Source organism: Oreochromis aureus, linkage group 11, assembly GCF_013358895.1.
Source record: "Oreochromis aureus strain Israel breed Guangdong linkage group 11, ZZ_aureus, whole genome shotgun sequence".
Lineage (NCBI taxonomy): Eukaryota > Metazoa > Chordata > Actinopteri > Cichliformes > Cichlidae > Oreochromis > Oreochromis aureus.
Genome location: NC_052952.1, coordinates 14,446,007 through 14,469,260, shown reverse-complemented (window position 1 = coordinate 14,469,260; position 23,254 = coordinate 14,446,007). Strand labels below are relative to the sequence as shown.

The 23,254-nt window shown below is 42.7% G+C and overlaps 2 protein-coding genes and 1 long non-coding RNA gene across 5 annotated transcripts in view; 2 read left to right on the top strand and 1 right to left on the bottom strand.

The window, feature by feature from the left end:
* LOC116320619 (furin-like protease kpc-1) overlaps positions 1 to 10,781 on the top strand; it is a 200,068-nt gene extending 189,287 nt beyond the window's left edge. For all 3 annotated transcript variants that reach the window (XM_039619940.1, XM_039619938.1, XM_039619939.1), the window contains exons 18-20: positions 3,218 to 3,387; positions 7,063 to 7,125; positions 7,599 to 10,781. In XM_039619940.1, coding sequence (XP_039475874.1) covers positions 3,218 to 3,387; positions 7,063 to 7,125; positions 7,599 to 7,760 — 395 coding nt within the window. In that variant the 3' untranslated portion in view covers positions 7,761 to 10,781. The remainder of the gene's footprint in view (positions 1 to 3,217; positions 3,388 to 7,062; positions 7,126 to 7,598) is intronic.
* On the bottom strand, positions 176 to 15,553 carry LOC120442757. Its single transcript, XR_005614899.1, has 3 exons — positions 15,404 to 15,553; positions 7,637 to 7,765; positions 176 to 1,627 (listed from the first exon to the last, which is right to left on the bottom strand). It is a non-coding gene; the product is annotated as an uncharacterized LOC120442757 (long non-coding RNA).
* A 124-nt stretch (positions 15,554 to 15,677) lies between these two features.
* On the top strand, positions 15,678 to 18,144 carry pou3f2b (POU class 3 homeobox 2b). The gene has a single exon (XM_031740307.2). The coding sequence runs from the start codon at positions 15,723 to 15,725 to the stop codon at positions 16,866 to 16,868; it is 1,146 nt and encodes a 381-aa protein (XP_031596167.2). The 5' UTR covers positions 15,678 to 15,722; the 3' UTR covers positions 16,869 to 18,144.
* The last annotated feature ends 5,110 nt before the right edge of the window (positions 18,145 to 23,254 follow it).

Below are 23,254 nucleotides of genomic sequence, written 5' to 3'. Positions count from 1 at the left end.
TCAAGTGTGTGGGGTTATATTTATGTTTTTGTTTTTTTGTGGTCCCATGAGGAACTGCTGCCATTTTAAGCATTAAGCCTGTGTGTTACAGTTTTAGCAGAACTTATATATTTATATAAAGGCAACTCAACGGACACCGTCTGAAGACACAAAATTTGTCTGATTTCTTGGAAAGATAAAATAATAAATCTTTATGCCACTCACAGAAAAAGAATATCAGAAGCAAGGCACAATAGCAAACAGGACCATTGTGGAAAGGTTATTTTACTCTTAGTTAATGATAATGATAATTATAGCAACTGACTGATGATTTTGAGATCCCTGGTGTCATAAAGAATGTGCAAGAAGTGATTAAGATGAACAGATTTGGGTCACAAATGATTTCTGTTACTTACAGCGCGTACCCTTAAATATACTCAGCTACATTTGCTAGACAGAAGCTGTGCTATTTATAATGGTGGCAATACTATAATGGACATGTTGGGAAGTGCTGTTGCTGTTCATCACATATTTAGTAAATAAGCATTTCACTTAAATTGTTCTCTGCCATCGTCCTCCGTGTCTGTTTGATGCTGGTTAGCCTGCGGATGCCTCCAGATGAGCTTCACATTAATGATGTGTAGAATGAAGCCAGTCTGGTGGGTCTTTGTGATGCGGCTGTGTCTCTGCTGGCGTTTGTGAGGGGAGAACCGCCTCTGTACGTGCGCCTGTGGCTCTGTGTGTGTTTGTTTGGTGGCTGTGCAGCAAGTGAAGGTAAATTGCTGTGATTATGTGGCAGTAATTGAACAGGGATGGTGTCTTTAATTGAGTTGTTGTTTCTTGATGTTTCTCTGTAGTAGCAGGAACCACCGCGCTGACAGGTGCCTCGTCTCGTCTCGCCGGGATGAGGGCTTTCTTTTTCCTTCCATACTATAGGCTTTGTTGTGTCTTCTTTAAAAAATGTGTGTGTGTGTATTTGTGTGTTTGTGTTTAAATGTTAAAGTAGGTAGAAGAAATCATGCGGTTTGTGAAATGGTTCTGTGAGCTTCTACAGGTTATTTACATAATATTTGTACAGATTTATGGCTTTAAATGTATGCCTCTGTATATGAGTCTGTGCATGTGTGTCTTCTTTCATGTATGGGCTCTATGGAAGAGGGATGGTGTGCATGCATCTTTGTTTCTTTGCATGTGCTTATTCTGTGCATGTAGCTCTATCTGATCTGCCTTCCGGGCTCTGTGGCCCAAATCAAATGGTAGGAAACATCAATTTCACCATTCCGTTTTCCTCCTCCCCCTTCCTCTCCTCCTATCTCCTTGTATAATTTCTCCTCTCTTCTTCCCTTCCTCCCCCCTCTTCAGCCTCTCCTTCTCTCCTCCCCTTTTCGATGTCTTTCTCTCTGCGGAAGTGTGATTACGTTGCTCCTCTGAGCACCAGTGATCTGAGGGTTCAGCGTGTTTATATGTGTGCGCGTGTGCATGTGTGCACGCGTGCTTGGTGACTGCTTGGTGATCTGAGCAGCCCGGCGCTGGGTATTGTGCAGCGCAATTCACGGACGATGTCTCCAGATGAATGCCTCCATTCACAATTACAGCCTCTCCATTAGCTGCAGCCCTCACCGCCTTGTTGTTGTCTTTTCTTCCTTCTCTGCAAAAGGAAAAAAAAAAAGAAAAAGCAATTAAAGCAGGACAAAAACAAGCTAGAAGAACACAAGTGATGTACCTGGAAGAGAAAAAAACAGCAAAGGCAGGGGGAGTTGGGAGTGTTTGAGAGGTGGGGGGCTGATTCTTCAGTCGGGATTCACACTACACACTATCTCTGTTTTATTCTCAAGGAAAGCTTGTGGATTTATTTGAACATTTGTGCATGAACTCAGTCCCCTCAACTACAAATACTCTATGTCAGATATATATTTTTCATTTTGCTGTTGGTGCTGTAAGTGAGTCTGTCCTGCAGTTTCATCCTTAAAGGGATCTTCTTTTTTTAATACACAGGAAGCTGAGAAGCATCCTCTAAGTTGAGGACAGACTAGTGCTTTTTGTGTGTGTGTGTGTGTGTGTGTGTGTGTGTGTGTGTGTGTGTGTGTGTGTGTGTGTGTGTGTGTGTGTGTGTGTGTGTGCCTCTATTACTACAATATTATACTCTATAATATGATAGAATAGATGCTTCCTGCTTTTTTTCTTTTTTTTAATTCTGCAAAATTCTTACACATTCTTTGGTATTATTAATATAAGGAACAGATGGATATGTTGTGCCACAGCACTTACTTATTCTAACTAAAGAGGATAATGTCAGTGAGATAAATGGAAAGGCTGGATTACATGTTGCATCTTCATGCAGGGAATCCCTTTTGAAGGGTAGACAGTTTGAGTCTGACACTGAAATGGCAGAGTCTGCCGCTAACAATGAAAACTCCTGCATGACTCTCTTGGCTCACAGTGGGGTGACATGATTGGCCTGGGTACAGTAAAGGCAATGAGTGTGCCTTGCACTATCTCACCGGAAAAAACAAAGTACTGTTAATTTTCTTGTTGAGTAACAGAAGTATAAATTCAAAAATCTGGTCTTAAATCAGCTGCTGCTGATTTTAATCTAAATCTAAATAAGGGCTCTTTGGAAGAACAAGAACTCCTCCTGCACGTAAAACCCTGCATATAAAAATATTGCACAACTATGGCTGAAAATATCAGTTTGTAAACCGTAACAAAACAGGATTGACTCGATAAAATCTTCTCATGTCTGTGCAAAATGAAATTGCAAGGCAAATATTAATAGATTTAAAACATTTATTTTAGCAAAACTGCCTGAATAACATTTTTCTGCTACTAACCTCAGCAAATGGTAAATGGACTGGTTCTTATATAGCGCTTTTCTACTCTATCTGAACACTCAAAGCGCTTTATACAACTTCTTCATTCACCCAATCACAGCACTTTTCTAGGTTTTCAGTGCTACCTAACTAACATTCATACACATTCACACTCCGATTAATGCATTTGGCAAGATATTTGACATGCAGCAGACTGGGATCAAACCAACAACCTTCCAGTTAGTAGCTGACCCACTCTACTACCTGAGCTACAGCCACTCCAGCACGCTTTATGTATTTACAGACCACAGAACCGTTCCTGCCTTATTTTAAAACTGCAATAGAAACATATATGGCATGTACTGTAGATAGAAACGTAGGTAGTGAGGCATACAGCAATCTAATTGTGCTTCTATTTTTAACTTCAGAGGGACCCGTGCAGAGCGTTGTGTCCATGGGGTTGAATCACCCAATCCCTCATGGGTGGTTGTACCAGAGAGACCAGTCCCCTCCTAATGACCTGCTGCAGTGGATCTACCAAATGGAGAGGGAGAAGAAGGTGCGAGCTGCTGATATCGCCATGTCACTAAGAGGAAAGGTACAGTATGGCGCACAGAGCTGGAACACAGACTCTCCACACATCACACGCACCATGATTTACTGTTCCAATAAATCACTTGCGCCGCCTAATTTCCTATGGATTTCAATTTCCCCCTGGACATATCTGCATTGATCAACTTCAGGTATAAGGATGTGCCAGGCGTCGCTCACTGTGACACTGAAGAATGGCTCACAGATCTCTGTCAAGGGTGTTTCTGTGTGTGTGTGTGTGTGTGTGTGTGTGTGTGTGTGTGTGTGTGTGTGTGTGTGTGTGTGTGTGTGTGTGCGGATGGGGGTAGAGCTGTGGGATTTGTGCACATGCAGCATTTCTGTTGAGCGCCGTCGTCACTGTCGAGGCTTTAGGATACAAATCCTTGAGTGTGAGTAATAACATCTGAAAATGTCAGAATCATACAGGCAGAGATAAGGATCAGACAGTTGAATCGGGACTCCAGATATTGTTATTCCCATCATATCTCCTCGTAGTCTAGGCCTGATTATGAGGAACAATTAAATATCATTCTGGCTTCTCCAACAGTTGTTACTGCAGAAAAAACACCAGGGTATAACGCTCCTTAGAAAATTAGACGACATTTTGCGGTCTACTTAATCATTGCTCCAGCCCCAGCGTTTGAGCTGAAACAAATTCACAAGCCTCTGTCACTGTCCTTTATGCTGCATTATCAGGCCAATTACAGCCCTGACAGAAGTGTGCCGCCGGACGACAGGTAGCTGTTTGCGTGCACGCGTTGCTGCCCGACGTGTCCTTGCAGGGGTACACGGTCCCCGGGCCTGTAGATGAGTTTTGAGCCGGTGTTAGGAGGCAACGGCAAGGCCTGACAACGTCTTTACCCCGAGTTCCTCCCCTAGAGGCAGATCTGAATGGATTGCAGAGGCAAGGAGGAGAAATAAATTGGAGAAAAGGATAAATCGATGCTCGGCGGAGAGGCAAACAGACCTTCCAACCCCCGGCCCAGAGACACGCACACACATGCACGCACACACACACACGCACACTCGTACCACAGCGTGGCTTTTTTTCCTTGGGCTGTATTGGATTGGTATGCAGAGCTGAGGAGAGAGACGCTCAGAAAAAGACTTGGCCTACAAATGATGTCCTTTGTTTGATCCATTAGGTTGGGGAGGGGGGGCTTGGGAGGGGGGTGGGCGGTTGGTTGGTTGGTGGGTGGATGGGGAGGGTCGTCCCACGGAGACGGCGGAAGGGCTGGGAAACAAACGTCTCTGTCTGTGAGCCTCTCCCTCTCTACTCACCAGCATCTTCTCATCTCAGAGAAGAGAGAAAGATCAGCTCGAGGAAAAGCTGGTTGTCGTCTGTCTGCGGTGATGAGTTGGAGGGCAGAAAGGATGCAGTGTAGGTGTGTGCGTCTATTCGCTTGAATATGCTAAATTTACCAATCTGAAGCTTTTCATCTGGAGGTTGTTTTTATTCTTTTTTTCTGGTTGTGGATTTTTCTATTTGTTCATCGTAGTTGTCGTCCTTCCTCTCGGATAACAGTGACGCTGTGCTCACCACGATCATTTCTGATCTGAACTGGGAACTCTGTGACACAATTACAAAACAAACAGTCTGACAGACATCTTTGGGTTTTCATTTTAATATGTATAATTAAAAAAAAAACAGCCATCAAGGTCGATGCCAAAAAATGTTTTGTTAATTGAACAATGAATGATGTTAATACACAGCAAACAACATAAACCCGAAGCTGCTGTTGCTGTTGAATCGTATTATTACCTCTGCCAACAGGTAATGTGATTGGTTGAGTTGGTCTGTTTTCACACAAACTTATGACAGAAGTTATGGATTTGTTTGAATATTTTACTTCTGGAGCTGATCTTGGTCCTTGATCTGGATCCTTTAAAGGATTCTCTACTGTTGTGATACAGATTGATTTTTTTTTTTTTTATGGTGTTGTCAAGAAAATGTCACAATCTGGTCTCTGTTCCAAGTTCTTACTCTGGAACGGGTTTTAGCCTTAGCTGAGGTTTGCAGCATCACACTGCTCTTGTTTCATAAGTTATGAAGGTACATAAATACTATAAGACTGTAATATAACATGGCAGTGCAGTACAAAGAGAAACACTCTGATGTGAGAGACAGCATCATGAGTTTGGACTGGGTGCTTCGTTTGTTTTCACCCATGCTAGCAGCATAGCTGTATGAGCTGATAGGTCAGTAGGGCTGGGAGTCGGTCCACCTCTTTGATCCAGACCCCCAAAAATATATGCGATCAACTACAGGACGGATTGATGATGATTATGTGCCGAAATTCATGTATTCTGTCAAATTACCTAAACCTATTGTGTCTGACGTATTGAGTATGCATTGCTTTTCATATTTTCTACAGCATTATCATGAAGCCAAGAATTTAAGGTGGCAGGTTCACAAACAATAACCTACAGTAGAAAATTAGCCATATTCCTGTTAGCCTCATCTGTGCTTAGCAGATGTTAACGAAATAGCACGCTAACAGAGCAAACTTAAAAAGCAGGTGTTCTCCTTTCTGAAACCAGCGTAAGTTGCAACAAGTTTCCATAAAGCCTTCATATTTAATATTATGAATGGATCTGAGAGGTATGAGAGGTTCTTTGAGGCCCACTGCTCAGAGCATCAGGCCAACATAACTCTAAAAACCGACTCATAAGATGCTCTCAAATCCAAACTTCAACCTCCTTCCAGTTATTTATGCATCCATTTTGCTCCATCACCCCTCACTCTGGTCTGTACTCCAGCGCACTATTTCTGACTCTCTTTTCGGGAGGCATGCATTTTTCTGAGCTCTTCACCAGCAACGGCACACAACGCCATTTATTTTAGCTTGGGAGTTCTCTTTTCACTCCGTGTCTTTTTATAGTTTTGTCGTTCATACTGTACTCCCCGCTGTGCTTCTATTTTCATGAATGCTGTGAGAAATAATTGAAAGCACCGTGTATGGTGCCGTCTGTTGCAGCGCTCCCACTTCCTCATGCCTTGTAAATACTGTATCACTAAAACCCCCGCTGTAAGCTGCCGGCTCGGGATTCCTCACAACTCTGAGACGTCAACACTCACTGAAAACTTGAGCCAAGATCAAATCGTAACCAGAGCCTGAACGTTGCTCCTGTGGACAGAGCCAGCGTTTGATTGATTTCAAATTCAGCTGTTTGTCCTTGCCTTTTTTCTTGCAAAAACAGAGTTGAATTGGATTCCTCTGAACAGCTCGTGGCCCATTTCCTCTGTGTGTTTTCTCAGTTTTTTGACTTCCATAAGGATGGGGAAAAGGATGTCAAAGGAGTCGCGACTCCTGCTGCAAGTGGTGGTGGTGAGAAGTGCAGCAGATGGAAGCCCACAAGGAGCCTTAACAAGAATAAATAACGTAGCATAGCTGCTAAAAATAAAATATTGCTTATTAGAAATTAGAGTTTCTCTACTGGTTTTGCACATGAATGCAGCTTGCTAGTGTAGCCAAGTGCTGCTCAGCCTGTAAAGACATTGGTGTCACAGTGAGGAATAACTTTAAGAAGCTGAAAAATATGGTTCATTACCAGGTTGGAAGAAATCTGCATTATGGGAAATGCAAGAATCAGTGTAATTTCGCTTCCCTCACACGACAGGAGCCATATTTTGTACACATTTTGTTTGTCTTTAACATGGAACATCTGTTTCATTAACCAGATGGGAAAAACTCGAGGAGACAGACCGGTTAAGTCAAGCCTGACATCTAGTCTGGCTTTCAAGGTAAGCTGCAACCCCCACCAGTCCTAAAACACAGGTTATTTTTATAGTTTGTTTGTTTTTTTGTGCTTTTTCTGTTGAGGGGGTGAAGACTGAGGAGTGGAATAGATGAAGGGAAAATGATGTGATTTATCCGAGGAATGTGAGTTTGCATGCTAGACACATGGCACTCTGCCCATTTGGCCACCAGAATGCTTTTTTTTTTTTCTTAATAGATATGTGGTTGGTCTTTTTGTTTTTGTTTGTTTTTTAACAGCTGAAACACTTATTTAATTGAATTGGCAACTATTGTGATATTCAGTTAATTAATTAAAGAGATTTTTCTCTGTTGAAATGTAACCCACTCAGGTACAGTGTTTTCGATTGTAGGAGAATTTTCATATTATAAAATTACAAAATAAGTGAACTGAAGAGCAAAATCAGACCCTATATTGCCTGTAGACTGCTATCTTATGATTATTTACACTGTCCCACAGATACTTGACACACATGTTGCCCAGAAAACAAAACCTACTGTTGAGAGGGAGCCTCCTGAAACCGAGACCTTCGGGAACGACGCGGATGAGGAGCGCAGGTCCTTGCACTCACAGAAAATCCAGGATGTCGGCACAATCCGTCGTTTTAGATCCAACAGATGACGGATCTGTGAGCAGAAAGGCATGAGAGGGGGCGGGGCAGAGGGAAGGGAATTAAAAACACAACCATAAACCATAGTTACGTAAAGACTGTAATTTTCCACAGTGCAGAAAAGCCGGTTGATCATGAATCAAGTCAGCGTACTGTATTTTGACTTTGTGGCCTCGGTGTCAGCAAAGATGACTTATTGTAGGTCGGCTTTGAAACCCACTTTCTCACCTACACAAACCCAAAAACCCTGTTTTGAAAAACAAATAGCTTCAGCAGCGCTCGTCCCCGCCCCCCAACCCCCGATCCCACTCCTGGTTTGCCTTCGGAAGTAGCAAAGGTTAGTGAAAGATATGTTTGTCTTTTTCCACTTCAATGAAGGGTGAATTCAGCTCCGTGCAATAAGAAATGGATTACCCCGTTCATTAAAGGGGGCTGCGTCACTCCTCATTGAGTTGGACAAATAACAAATTAATTCCTAGCCGCCTAATTTCTCTCTGTTCTCCACTGAATTCCCAATAACATCGAATTACTGATCACAGCCATGTGAGCTCTCTCAACTTTCTATCAATTCATTAAAATTTTTGCCACAGTGGAGATGCTGCTGAAGAGGATCTCTCCCTTTTTCTCTTTTCTTTTTTTTCCCATGCATGCTTCCTTTAACACCACAAGCTGTATACAAACAGAAAGCAAGCGAAGTGTTAATATTAGGAGATTAAAAACACCAGGAAGCGTTACAGAGAAAGTTACTTTCACCCCGGGTGGTAAACTATTTTTTTTTCTTTGCCAGTCTAGTGCAGGTCTGTTGGTGGAGGTGTTTTGTAAAGTAGCAGTAGTGTATTGACAGGGCAGTATTGATGTTTCAATTAGAGCAGCGTTACATAGTGCTCCAGCATGGTAACACGGTGCGTCTTCTGCCATCTGCTCTGCCTCCACGTCTGACGAACGAGGCACGTGGGGCTAATCGAGCCGCACATGAGCGATGGGGCTGCGAGATCTCGCGCGCACATACTCGCGCGCAGCACACACACACTTGTCCTATACGCACGTCCTTATGCAGAAAAATAAGGGGGGAAGGACGATGGAGAGCTCCTCAGCCCTGCTGTTTAAACAGCCTTCAGAAAGCCTGTGATTCCTCGCTTCACATGTGCCACAGGAGAAGCCAGCAGGTTATTTCCCCGACAAGAAAACGGGCAAAAGCGCCAGATGCACAAGTTCAAAATCTTCAAAAAAAAAAGCTCATCTGATAGAAAGAACAAAAAATAAATAAATAAAAGAGAGAGAGAGATCAGCTTCTGCCAGGTTTTCTCGTGCTGGGACGGCCTGAAATAACAGTGTGTATTATGCCTGGCATTATTGCCTGCCAAACCACACGAATCAAAGACCTCATTGTGTGGATTACCTCGTTAATCTGTTGATGCCATTGACTAGTATTGCAGGTGCTAATGTGCCAGTTTTTTTTTCCTCCTCTTTCCTTCTCTCTTCTCTTATTGGGGAGGTGTAGCGTTAGGTTTGTAATCTGCTTTAAATGCTTTCTGGGGAATGAGACGCACTGAAAGCCAGCCAAGAGAGCTCTGCTATCATGGAGCGCTTTCTCTTAATACGGCACACAGAGGGGGACAGACCGACTGAGGCTGCGGCGCCTGTGCCAACGGGGACGAGCTAGCGAGCTACACGCCCCACGCCACTTGTTGAAATATATGACTGCATGAATAATGAAAGAGGAAGAGGGAAGTGGTATTGCTAGAGCAGTCTCACAATGACATCCATCACAGGAATGCCTCATTGCTCCTCTTCTTCTGTTTCCTCCTGCAAAAAAAAGGAGCTCCAACTTGTGTCTCTTTGGAGAAGCTAACCGGAGCTGAGCTCAGTTGCCTGCCCGAGCTGATAGACTTTAGAGGTGAAACCAGAAAGAGAGGGAGATAAAGAGGCAGAGAGAGAGAGAAAGACAGAGGGAAAGGGGACAGAAAGAGAGGTAATCCTTGCTTTTTTTTCTGCTCCCCGGGGTGGTCTCTTCATCCAGGGCCTCAAAGAGGGACAGAATACACGTCCCTGCTACAATGAAGGGGACCCACAGGGGATGTTGCTATCAGTGTGTGTGTGTGGTGGGGGTGCAGCTTTAAGCAGGCCTTTGAGTGGCCTAATTGCATTGGAATACAGCAGTCTGAGAGCTGGCTCAGATCACGGCGGGCTGCTGGAGGGGTGAGCGCCCGCACCTCGACAGCCACACTCAGCAAAAGAGCCCCGGCACAAAGCACACAATTAATGCTGTCCCTCTCGTTAACTCTCTCCCCACTTTTTGTCCTCTCCTACTTTTCTCTCATTCTCCTCCTCCTCACCCCCATATCTTCGTCTCTCTCTCTCGCTCTCCTCTCCCTCTCTCGTTCCTGCCTCCCTCCCGCCTCAGTATGTCGTCACTCACCCACTGTATTAATCCTCCCATACAGCCTGTCAGTCTCCCTCGTCTTTGATGCACACAACAATTACAGTAAGGATGAAAGGCGTGGGTCGGCTCTCGTTATGCAAGATTCGAAACGGGCCTTGGCGAGAATTATTGACATCCGAACAGCTAATCTGAAATAAAAACTCTGTTATTACTTCGAAGGAAGTGATCTGTGCTCGCTGCATATATTTCTGGCTGTATATACTCAGGATCAGAGGCTCTTATTTTATTGCATAAATTTAAAAAAAAGGCATGTACTTTATTTGTATTTAAATGAGCCCACACTGATTGTATTCTTCTGATCTGAAGATTTTGTATCAGTTCTGCTATCAGCTAAAGTTAAGGCAGCTGATAAATGCAAAGTAAACAGATTTTCATTTCATCACGATTGTTCCCCAAAGATGACACCGCGGTAGAGCAATAATGCTCCAGCGGGGACTGTTTGTATCTTTGCTGCATTAAACACAAAGCTGTTACAATCTAAATGTGCTTCATTGGATTTTATCTTTTACAAAGAAAGCCTGGATATCATACAGGAATCTAGAGGTGTATTATATTAGAGATAACTGTGATATTTTAAAAAATGATATATCAATATTGTGCTAATAATTCATAGGCGGTAATGCTGCAAATAATTGTTTTTTATTGTGTGTGCTTTAGTATAGTTATGTTAACATTTGTGCACTTGTATTTTGAGTTTGTTTCATTTAAAGTATGAAAAGTCATAGATTATTTTCAATGATAACATTATTTACATTACTTTAAAAAATGTATTTTCTACAGATGTTACAGTATCATTTTTATATTTTATTATAAATCATCAAACTAAATTTTAGTATTGTCTGATATTGATTAGACTTTTAAATACAATGCTATTTTTGCAAGGTAAAAAAAAACAATCAGATTTCCAATTATGAATATCTAGTGACTGTTTAGGGCTTCTAGGGTAACCATATGAATCTTTTTGGATTTTGGACTGTCGGCTGGACAAAAAGAAATGTTTATGACAGGAATCAAATTAATTTAATTTAGCAAGTTGTTACACACATAAAGTTCAGCAGCCTCACTGAAGGTCATTCCATTTTAGACTGAAAATTCACTGGAAAAAAAACTAAACAAAACAAGTTAACCTACTGGACACAAGATAACGCATCTGCATCACCAAGAAGCCTGCTGTCAGTGAATGGAGGCTTTCAAGTCTCCACATCACACTAAAACTGCATACTGAGTTGTGATTGGCTTTCAAACTGGTGATGTCATGAATTGTTTTTGTATAAGGTACATGCATATGGCAAGGAGATTTAAGGTGAGCACAGGCAAACCTAACCATACCTGTCAGCACATGGGTGTGAAAACCTTCCTACTACACACACACACCACTGTGTTCTGGGCTCTTTGGGTTCTGGAAACTGATAAGTAGGTTTCATTAGTTAAGACTGTGAAAATAATCATGATTACAAATTTCTTTCTGAAAGATCTGACACGTTAAGGTGCTGTATCTTCTCTCTGCAGTGGGCGGTGGACACACTTTTCATTACACGGGTTAATATAATCGTTCTTTGGCGTTCACAGACAGCAAAGAGTGATTGGGCCTCGCCTTCCTCTCTCCCTCAGTTTGGACCCCAATGTCCTCGTCTTTAAATAGGACTCAGCGGACTGAGATCGTGGAACAATCAGTGATTTAAAAAACATATCATACTCAACCAGCCCCTCCTTTGATTTTCTTCATTACACGAGCCGTGTCTTAATAAAATCAAATTATTTCCGCTCACAGGACGCTTTCTGGTGAGAAATTGGCAGAGGGATGTGAGCTGATGTATGGGGAGACAGTCGCCTAATTAGAGCGTTAGAAATTGAATCTTTACAGCACACGGGTCATATAATTATCCTACTGTTAATTTAACGCTTACATTCTCTACTGTTCATTTTTATTCCCTTAAATGCAGTTTGGCAGCGACCCTCACTGCGTCTCGGTGCATGAGAGGAAAGGCAGCGTGGCCCCTAACGCTGGCCCCTCTGTGTGATTGAATAACTACGGACCCCGCAGTCCAAATAACAAGGCTCGCATCATTTATGCATTGTTAAGCCACGTAATTGAAACGAGCCATAGTTTGCATATTACGCCATTAAAATAATGTGCTTTGCGTTTCTCCCAACACGACTATTTAAGCCTGTGTGGCGATGTGGTAATTCCTTGAATTACAGCCTAATTACCACAATGTTCTTTTGATTTGGCCGATTTCAATGTTACACCACAATAATGTTCAATATTACCAGAATGAATTACTGAGCCGTGCCTGGAAACTTTTTCCTGGTATGACTTAAATCCTGGCCTCTTCATGTGCTGTCAGTGCAGCTGGATTCACTCCTATGAAGGATTATTAGCCTCTGAAATGAGATCCATTAAAGGCCCAATCAGTAATACTTAATTGAAGAGCCCGAGTGATACATGGAATACGAGGATTTTGCATGTGTTTTTGCCTTTCATCATCACTACTCGCTTTATGCTGCTGCGTATTACTGATGTAAACAGACCATCAGAGAGCATTATAGCGGTTGTCCACTGTTTATCTTTGCAATTAAAGACAAGTCTGTTAATTAGGGATGATGGCAGTTTTCTTTCTTTTTGAAAGTTTGCTGACAAAACATGTATTTACTATACAGCTAACAGCCTTAAATGTATTCTAAGTTGGTTACGTTACTTGTCTTTTGTTCATATTTTGTGGCATAAAAGATCAGAAATGAGAATTTTGGCCACTTAAGTGACATCAAAGCGCAAAGAAAAAGTTGTAGTACAACTTAAATCAGCATATGAATTGAAACTGCAATCCAGGTCATAGAGAAGAGACATTTTGCAATTAGCACTTGCTCTTTGTTGGATGGCCCTGCATTGTTCCCAGACCTTTGTCTATATACACGACATGTGTCCCTGTGTGAACTTTTTGAATAAATTAACATCACTAATAATGATTTGTGAGCGTGAATATTCACCATTTGTGTTTTCGTTGCGTGGCTTGAATTTTTTTTTTTTTTTTTTTTGGGAGGGGTGGTTGAAAAGTATTTCTTTGATAATTGCTTTTTTATTGCCTCTTAATTTTACTGCAGGTCCAAAGTTATTAAATAAAATGTTTAATTACAGTTTGAGTCATTTGCATACTTTGAAAGTTATAAATTGTGGATATTGAAGAACTGCCTGCATTGATTTATAGGTTTAATTTGTGGCCAGTATGTATGACTTTATTTCGTGTGGACTGAATTGTTGTAGGCCATAGACTAACCAAAGGTACTGTTAATTGCACACATGCAGCAGGAATCATTAATGTCTTCTAACATGCAGAATTACTGCCTCGGAAGTTAGAAAGTTAAACATGTGCCTCTGCCAGTGAAAAATGTCCAAGATGTGTTTGTCATTTTTTTCACAGTTTGCTTTCTCTCAGCGGAGTGTGAGGAGCAGCTTTGAGGACAGACATAATCTCTCTCATCTTTTTTTTTTTTTTTTTTTTTTCTAGCCCTTTCTCCCTCTCAGGGCCCTGTGCTCTTTACTCCTCCCTCCTTTATCCCTGCAAACGCTTTGTCCCCGCAGTAGAGAGCCTCTCTAAATAGAGGCCTTTAGATAGTCCGGGAACAGGGGTGGGGGAGAGCTGCAGCGATGCAACTGCTGTTGTTTCATTTACCTCTCCCTATGGCAACCAGCAGCAGTTGGCCAGGAATGTCCCCTCTCTGGACAAAGTCCTGGTCCCCGAAGCTGACACTGGAGGGTTGGGGGGGGGACAGCTGAGACAGGATGGAAACCTGCCCTCCCTGTTCTGGACTAGAGGCCTGAGTTTGGACTTAATCCTCCTCTTCACTTCTGTCTAGCTTCACTTTAGTGGATGACGAGCAGCCAGAGAAGGTGTTCACACAATATTAACTCTGTAATCGTTCTATATAAGACCTGAAAATAATTTTTAAATCTCTTTTAGTGAAGTGAATAAGCCTTCAGTACAGTTGCACCATGCTCTAATGGCCCCATATACAGGTTCTTTACAGTGCTGTAAACAGCCATTTAGTCCCTCATAATATCCTTTAAACTGCATTTAATAAGGGCACACTGAAGAGAGTTTTATCTCTCTCTTTTTTTTAATCACTAAACTTTGCAAGTCCTCCATGCTATATATGTATATACAGAGAGCCATAACTTCAACTGGGAGGGGGCTTCCTTCTTTTTATCAGCGTGTAGCCACTCCCACCAAGACAGACTTGTAAAACTCACTTTACAGCCTAGTTGGACACAAAAGTTGATCTGTTTACTTTATGGGCTGTTAAAAGTTTTAAAGTCAAGACAGCTGACCGACATCTACATTTACAAGCCTTCGGTGAAGGGAAAAAATATACTAGTTTACACTTTTACAAGAATGTGTCAGTGTTTGAGGAAGTGCAGCTTGAATAGCCGATGCTTTTAAAGATCCCAGTCCCCATTACCAGCTGCAAAAATCACCTGAGACTGATGCCAGCTAATGGCACACACCCCAGTTTAAGCAGAACGCAATGTTTTTACCTGAAGACTTTAAATACATTTCAGTCTGCATGGCAGCAAATGTTCAAAACTTTGTTAACATTTTGTTACTGTCATTTTTTTTAATTAAAATCAAATTGTTTAAAACATGCCTGAGCTCCTTTCTCCATCAAATATTTCACTTTAGAAGCTTCTTGTGTGACAGATTTATTACATTTAGTTTCATTCCAATATATGTCATTATAAAAAGTCATTATAAAAAAAGGATTGGCTCATCTAAGATATATATTCATCCTCGAGAAGAGACAGCGCAATATGATGCATTTTTCCTGCATACAGTACACAGACAGCTCTGCACGAACAGCAGCAGACATATGAATATGCATGCATTACAACGACAAGCAGAAATGTTGCACTAAAACAAAGATTTTCTGTCAGACGGAACTAAGCTTTCCTGCAAATGTAGACTACACAAAACACTGTCTAGTCCTTGTTTGCACTGGGGGGGAAAAAAAGTTATGCGCAAATCAGAATGGTTCGCACTTTTTCAAGTATTTAATGCCATAAATGTGCGTAAAAATCTGAAGTCCACCTAAATTAGGGATTGAATGGTTAAATACACAGCTACACAGAAGAGCTCCGGGTCTCCTGGAACTAGACTCCCTGCAGTCTCAGTCTGGATAGAACGAGATTATCAAAGTAAATGAACTGGATCTTACAGCTGCGCTGCTGATCCCGGTGCTCCGTCTCCCCATGCTGCACTCCGGCTCTCCGCTTCCACGGGAGCCTCGGCTCGCACCTCTCCAACAAAGACAGTAGTGTTTGTTGAGACTTCCACGCGGCCAATCGCCGCGCCGTTGCCCCTGGTAACCCCGTCCATCATCCTCCCGTACCCAATGAGCGGCGGGGGGCGGGGCGGAGTCCAGGTGCGCTTCGGCGTCCACTTGGCAGAGCGCCTGGGAGCCGCCTGTGGGCAGGAGAGGTTCTGTCAAATGCGAGGTTCCTTTAATAAGAGCGACCAGTCCGGCTCCGAGAGTCATGGCGACCGCAGCGTCTAACCACTACAACATTCTCACCTCCAGCGCATCCATCGTGCACTCGGAGCCCGGCAGCATGCAGCAAGCCACGGCGTACCGGGACGCGCAGAGCCTGTTGCAGAGCGACTACCCGCTGCAGAGCAACAGCCACACGCTCAGCCACGCACACCAGTGGATAACGGCGCTGTCCCACGGAGAGGGAGCCCCGTGGTCCTCGAGCCCGCTCGGCGCGGAGCAGGACATTAAACCCGCGGTGCAGGGCACCCGGGACGAGATGCACAATTCCAGCAGCAACCTGCAGCACCAGTCACGGCCGCCCCACCTGGTGCACCAGACGCACGGGAACCACCACGACGCCCGCGCGTGGAGAACCACCACGGCGGCGCACATACAGAGCATGGCGACGACAAACGGCCAAAGCCTTATTTACTCCCAGCCGGGTTTCACCGTCAACGGGCTCATCCCAGGCAGCGGGCAGGGGATGCACCACCACAACCTAAGAGACAGTCACGAAGACCACCACAGCCCGCACCTCAGCGAACACGGCCACCCTACGTCCCAGCATCAGCACCAGCACCGGCCGCAGAGCCACCACGACCACTCGGACGAGGATACGCCGACCTCGGACGACTTGGAGCAGTTCGCCAAGCAGTTCAAACAGCGCAGGATCAAGCTGGGATTCACACAGGCGGACGTGGGACTCGCCCTGGGGACCCTGTACGGAAATGTGTTTTCGCAAACCACCATATGCAGGTTTGAGGCCCTGCAGCTCAGCTTCAAAAACATGTGCAAGCTGAAGCCTCTGTTGAACAAGTGGCTGGAGGAGGCGGACTCCACCTCGGGCAGCCCGACCAGCCTGGACAAAATCGCGGCGCAGGGGAGGAAAAGAAAAAAACGGACTTCAATCGAGGTAAGCGTAAAAGGAGCTTTGGAGAGCCATTTTTTGAAGTGCCCTAAACCGGCAGCGTCGGAAATAATCACCCTGGCGGACAGTCTGCACCTGGAGAAAGAAGTGGTGAGGGTTTGGTTTTGTAACAGGAGACAGAAGGAAAAACGCATGACCCCTCCGGGAGGAGCGCTGCCGGGGAGCGAGGATGTGTACGGGGACACGCCGCCGCACCACGGGGTCCAGACCCCGGTCCAATGAACTCTGCCGGACCGGCTCCTCCAGGACTTGTTTACCGTTTTAATTTATCCCACCCCCCAAGGTTATATATAAATCACTGGACTATGAAACGATATAGTGGGTGTTTTATGTATAATAGATTGCAGTGATTACTGACACAATATCTGCAGTGAATATCTGAGAAATGGAAAACGAGTGACGGGAGGACAGGACATTTTTTTGTCCTCCCCTCTCGCAGAGCTGAAGGAACATAAGCCCGTGTTATGTTCTCCGAGGATACATGCCCAGCACTGTGACTCCAGACGACGCAGTTTCAAGGTGTAGCCCCTATTGTGTACTGAAATTATACTTGACGAAAAAAAAAGGAGGGGAGGGGAAGAATGGTTTTAGAAGAAAAGCTTCCATTTGCCAGTTTTTTTTCTTCTTCTATTTTTTTTCTTAAATATATCAAATCCAACCTTTTTGGGGCTGTGCGTAAAAGGGAAATCAAATACGTTTTTTCTATCTTTTCTTTTCTTTTTCTTTTTTCTTTTTTTTTTTTTTTTTAGTTTTGTAGCTCTAAATTGTGCGTCCAGCAGTGATGGGTGTGTGGGTAGTGCAGTGGGAGGTCAAAGGAGCTGCGTTAATGGAGTAAAGTGGAGGCCGGTATAGCCTTCAGCCCCAGTGCAGTGGAGTCCAGCTGAGGGTGAGCATCGCCTGAGTCCCATCTGTCAGCCAGACCGCTTTTATTTATTCTGTGTGGACTGAGGTCACCATTTAGTTAAGAACACATTCTTATTATTATTATTGTTATTATTATTATTATCATTATTATTATTAGTGCACGTGCAGCTCACTGGTTAAACTCTTCAGTATAAATGGCCTCAGCGCAGAGATGTGGTAAATAAAAAGTGTGCGACCTCTATCGTGAGTCAGCCAGCAGTCTAAACAACAAAGTCCGTGTTTTCCACACAACAAGCGTTAAATATTATTATTTCCCCCCTCAGAGCGTCTCCCAGCTCCAGGATTGGGGCTCCGTGGCGATTGATTGGATTATATGGCACCTTTTTTCTTTTTTTCTTTTCCCCACAACAGGATGGGCTCCAGACACACACACACACACACACACACAGAGATCTCTACACAAGCAACTCTCACAGAACAGTTTGGATCCGCTTTTGTAAATATTGTATAACTTTAAAAGTCATCCCTCTTTTTTCTCGCTTTTTCCTCACTGGGGCACTTTTTCCCATTTTCTTTCTTTCATTTTTTTTTGTCCCCCTCCCCAAAAAACAAAAACAAAAAAACAAAAACAAAACAAACAAAAAATCACACACACACACAAGCAGGTTGAGCTTCAGAGTCCATAGCCTAAACCCACCGCCTTGCACTTGTGTACCTTTTTTTAATGGTTCGGACTTTTTTTCTTTTTCTTTCTTTCTCTTTTTTTTTTTTTTTTTTTTTTGTAACGCGTTTAATTTTGACGTCTAAAAAATGTCTGCTATTTTTGTTTGTTTGTTTTATTTTTTTAATTCCCCTGAACTTTTATTTTGTATTATTATTATTTTTATTATTATTACTTTTTGGCTTAAATCGCCTAAGAGTTTGCTTTCGCCATTTTGCACCCGCTCTGAAATAAAAACAGTGCTTTAAGAGTGAATCCACATAAATATGGCAGAGAAATGTCCACAAATAAACGATCTAAGGTGAGGATTACAAAACAAAATAATTGTGCGAATAATAACATAAAAACATATTTTAGTGGCGTTCCAAAAATTGCAGCATATGATCAAAATTATTATTATTTTACAATTACCATGCAGCCTTTTTGTTCGTCTGTTTTTTATATGGGGGGGGACAATTGCGCGTAGACATTTTATTTAATGTTATTTTTTTAGTTTTGTTAATGAGATTGTAATTTATTCTGGATGGCTTTTACAGAAGAGACAAAGGGTGAGATATATAAGAAATGAAGAGCCGAGAAGGCTTTTGTTTTGTAGGGGACGGGGAGACAGAAAGAGAGACCTATTTTTCTTTTTCTTTTTTTTTTTTTTTTTTTTTTTTTTTTTTTTGTAATAGCGGGATTGCCACAGCCTGGACCGTCACAGCTAAATGTATATACATGTTTTTCTCCGTGCAGTAGCTCGCCTTTTTGTTTTATGCAAAGAGAGAAATCCAGGGACTTTTTTCCCCTTTCCTATCCCCTCTCATGTGGAAACAGCTTTTCTTTTCTCCTCCTCTTCCTGCTCTGTGTTTCTTCTGCAGAAAAAAAATAATAATATCATTAACAAGCAGAAACCATCATGGCATTGAAATCTTTCTTCCAGTAGCTTTAAAACGAATCGATCCAAGTCACAATTCACTGGAAATACAAGTTGTGAGATGTAGACCTGTAGCAATCCAACGCTGTTCTTCTTGTTGTTTTTGTTTAATTGCTTGTTTGTTTGTTTGTTTTTTTTATTTTTTTTTGGGGATAGGCTATGTCATATTCACTGGATGAACTTGGGGTAGATATAACGCAGAGGTGAGGAATGCCTGTAGGTGTTTCATCACTTGACACATGAACAACGGACTTGCACATTTTTAAATAACGGGGTTGATATTAAACAGCTTTTTTCCAACGTCGAGGCTAAATGTATTTGTTTATTTTATACACACACACACACACATATATGTATATATATATTTCCGTGAAACCCAGCAAATCAGGGGGCTGCTGCACTGAGTTGCCTGACAGCTGTGCTGTTAAAAAATATGCTTCTTGCTTTGAGCCCATTCGTTTGAGTGGAATTAATGGCCGAGAGAAAATCAGGGTTGATGAATGGAAGATTGTGAGCCGATGATGTGTTGTTTCTGCCCCGAGGCTGCTTTTAAATGAACTGGCTTTGGCTGGGAAAACCACAGCTTCCATCTAGGGTTAAATTAGGGCTTCCCAAAGTGGAGTCCGAGGACTAAAAAGTGGTCCTTTTGGAGGGCTGAAACACGGTCCAGTGCGGTAATCTTTTGCTTTGTGGACTTTTTCTTTTATCAGACAGGATTACACACAAAGATTGTGAGCAGCTGTAGATGTGTCCACCATTTGTATTTAGTTTTTTCCCCTTCTTTTGCTCCTCTTCTCCCCCCTTGAATGACGCCGTCTAGTTTATTTCTTAAGATAATTAATTAATCTAAGAAGACACAAATTTACCTTATGAAGTCAGCTTTAACCCTAAGCACAACTTTAGGCTGTCGTGATTAAATGAGGGTTATAAGACTGGCAATTGAACGCATCGCGAAGATGCTTCCTTGATTTCAGATAAAACCTGAACGCTTCAAATTTGTCCCGATGTGCTAACATAAAAAACACTAAGAAAAAAAAAAACTCTTTTTCTGTTTCTTTTCTTCTGACCGTGAGTTTGACACTGGTGACCCTGATGGCATTTCCCCCTTTCCCTTGAGTGAGTTATTTCCCCACAGGAAGCATTGGTGTGATGTTTGTGAGCACGTGTGTAAAATCTAGCCCAGCTGATTATTATTACTATTTTTTAAAGCTTGGATCTGACAGCCAAATGGAAAAGTTCCTGCTTAAAAATGTGCGTGATTGTGCGCGGGCCTTGTGCCTGTCAGAATAATATTAATTAGAATCGGATCCCTCTCTGTTTCCTGTTCTGATGTCTGCAGCCTCACGAGCATGGATGAAGTGCTTCTTTTCCCTCTCAGAATTAAGAAGTAGACAGAGAGGTGGACTGGCAATCAGTAGCTAATAAGGTATTGATAGTGTTTATCAATAAAGCTGATCATAAAGAAATAAAAACCATTCGTGCGCTTTAAACAGAAAAAGAAAAAATATGCAGATATCCTCAATTCAAGGTGGGTGTCATTTTAATCAACGCTAACGTGCTTAATTTAACCTATACGAGACGATGATGATGTAATACCAGCTTGCCAGAGAGCGCGTCTTCACGCGTTGTTTTGATGTGGGAAAAACACCACCACCACCACCACCACTCACCGTTTGACCTGGCATTTGGACGCCTGGTATGAAATGACCCCGGCATTTAAAGCCCCCTTCTGCCACTCTCTGATCTCTGAAGTAGACTTTTGTGAAGCGCTGTAGTAAAAAAAATTTTAAAAAATAAAATTTAAAAAAGGGGAAAAAGTGCGCCCTCGTGCCCTTCATCCGCTCTCTAGCAGATGCAATTAATAGCGCGTCGCGTTAATTACACCTTCCTTTTTATTTAGGTGACTTGAAATTTCCCATTAGGCTCACAGACAAGGAGGGAAAGCTGTTGTGCTGATGCTGTGGCGCTGACTGAGCCGAGCAGAGGAAGAGAAGCGGGAGGGTTCGGGGGGAGGGGGAAATGGTCGATGCTCTAGCGCCATCTTGCGACACCAGCAGGAGCCTCGGGGGTGAGTGCAAAGCAAAAAAAAACTGAAGTCAAGGAGTCAGGAGGTCGGGTCAAGTTTTTCTTTCACGACAGAAACGTGGAATAGAAGGCTTCTCTGGTCTTTGGGGATATTATGTTGGGATACTTTTTTGGGGTATTTTTTTTAAAGTTCATATTCTGACAGCTGACAGATGAAAGTCAGGTTCATTGTTCGACCGTTTAACTGTCCTACCAGATGGAAGAAGTTACTTTTCATTCATAAAAACAAAACAAAAAGGGGGAAAAATTCAATGTGCAGAAATGTTAAAAGTTGAAAAGATGTTACAGTTTATTAATTACATAAAATCAGGCTTTAATGTTAGCGTCCCCCATGAAAGGAAGGAGTTTGTAATTATGAACTGTAGTTGGACAATTGAAAATAAATAAAAGTGCAGTGGAGCAGTTTTCCACTGGTTATATCTTTACCATTCATGGCTGGCCAGTCTCTTTGTGGGGTTGAGCAAGTGCAAGTGATTCTTCAAGCCTCCACCAAGCTCCACATCCCTGCCCAGATTCGTGCTCACTGTGGGCCCTACAAACTACAAGCTGATTGTGAAAGGAGTCTTTTACACAAGTATGAGTCAGGTTGTCATGTCTCACCTCCATTAGAAAGGCCTCGTCTGTATGTAAACTTACCTCGACAGCATTGGGGGGGGGGTTTGTTCTCTTCTAGTGACAGAAGCAGCCACTGTCTCCCGCGGTGGGTAATGAAGTAGGGGTGTACAGTGTGAGATTTAAGGAGCATCGCTGACTCAGCACGCTCAGCCCTGCCACTAGATGAGCATGTGCAATTAGAGGTTTTACTAACTTGCTAAGGTGGGGGGGGGTGTTAGGTGTAAGTGTGATTGGACAAATGTGGATACATATCAGAATCTCACTCAGATCACAGAAATCTAGTTTAACACTGTGTGTATAAATACGCAGTGTTTCAGTGTGAATTTCAGGGGTCTAATTGATTTTGAACATGAACGTTTTAGCCATCCATCCCCTCCACAGTGATCTCCACTTAATGCGTTTGTACAAAGCATCAAACATCAGGGTCCATCTCTGAGTCCTGTGAGGACCAATCAGCCCAACAATCGCTCATTTCATCTGTCAGTCTCTCTTTACTCACACCTCCTCCTCCTCCACACACACAGAAACACACACAGATAACAGTGATACAAGCTCACGAGCAGAACATAATTCCACCATTTGACATTGTTGTTGTTTCGGTTTCACTCAGATGCATCGCAGCTAATTACACTTTGCACACTTAAGCACACAAACGCGCGTGTGCGTTCATTTGTAAACGAGTTATTGTTTAATTATAACTTCACATGAACTTTGCTGATCAGCGGGGCGAGTCGTGTCTCCCCTTCAGCGCATAATTATTCGGGCTATAATTGCTCGGCCTGTTTGTGAAACATGCTCATCCTTCAGCACGGCCGTCGCACACATCCTGTGCCAGACCCGCGCCGTGAAGGCCCGGTGTAAGAGCAGGAAGCTTTAGGTGGACAAATAAAGCTTTTATGTCCACTGTAAATGCATCATTGGCCACAATAACATTTAACTGGTGCATTTGAACCAAATCATACCCCTCTTCAAAACTTCCTTATTTACGCTGAGTTGTCTCTACTTCAAGCTTTAATTCAAACCTGTGAAAAGATAACCTTATGAGCTCCTAAATATTAAAAAAAAAAACATTTTAAAAACACACAAAGATGAGGACAAAAAAAATGCTTCCATATGAAATTTAAAGTTTCTGTCAAATTTTTTTTTAACAGTGCAATTATATTTCTATAATCACAGAATTATTTCTGAAAAAAACAAATTTACCAGGGTCAACATTATTAGTCCCCTTTTTACTGAGCCATAGCACGAACCACTGCTGTGCAATGATATGCTTCACCTTTGTATCGCTCTAAGCTGTAAAAGCAATTTAAAACTGAGGGTTATCTTCCAATTTACACACAATATAAAAAACTTCAGCAAGGGTTTGAGCTGTCAGTGGAGAAAACATCACGCCAAATACAAAAGACA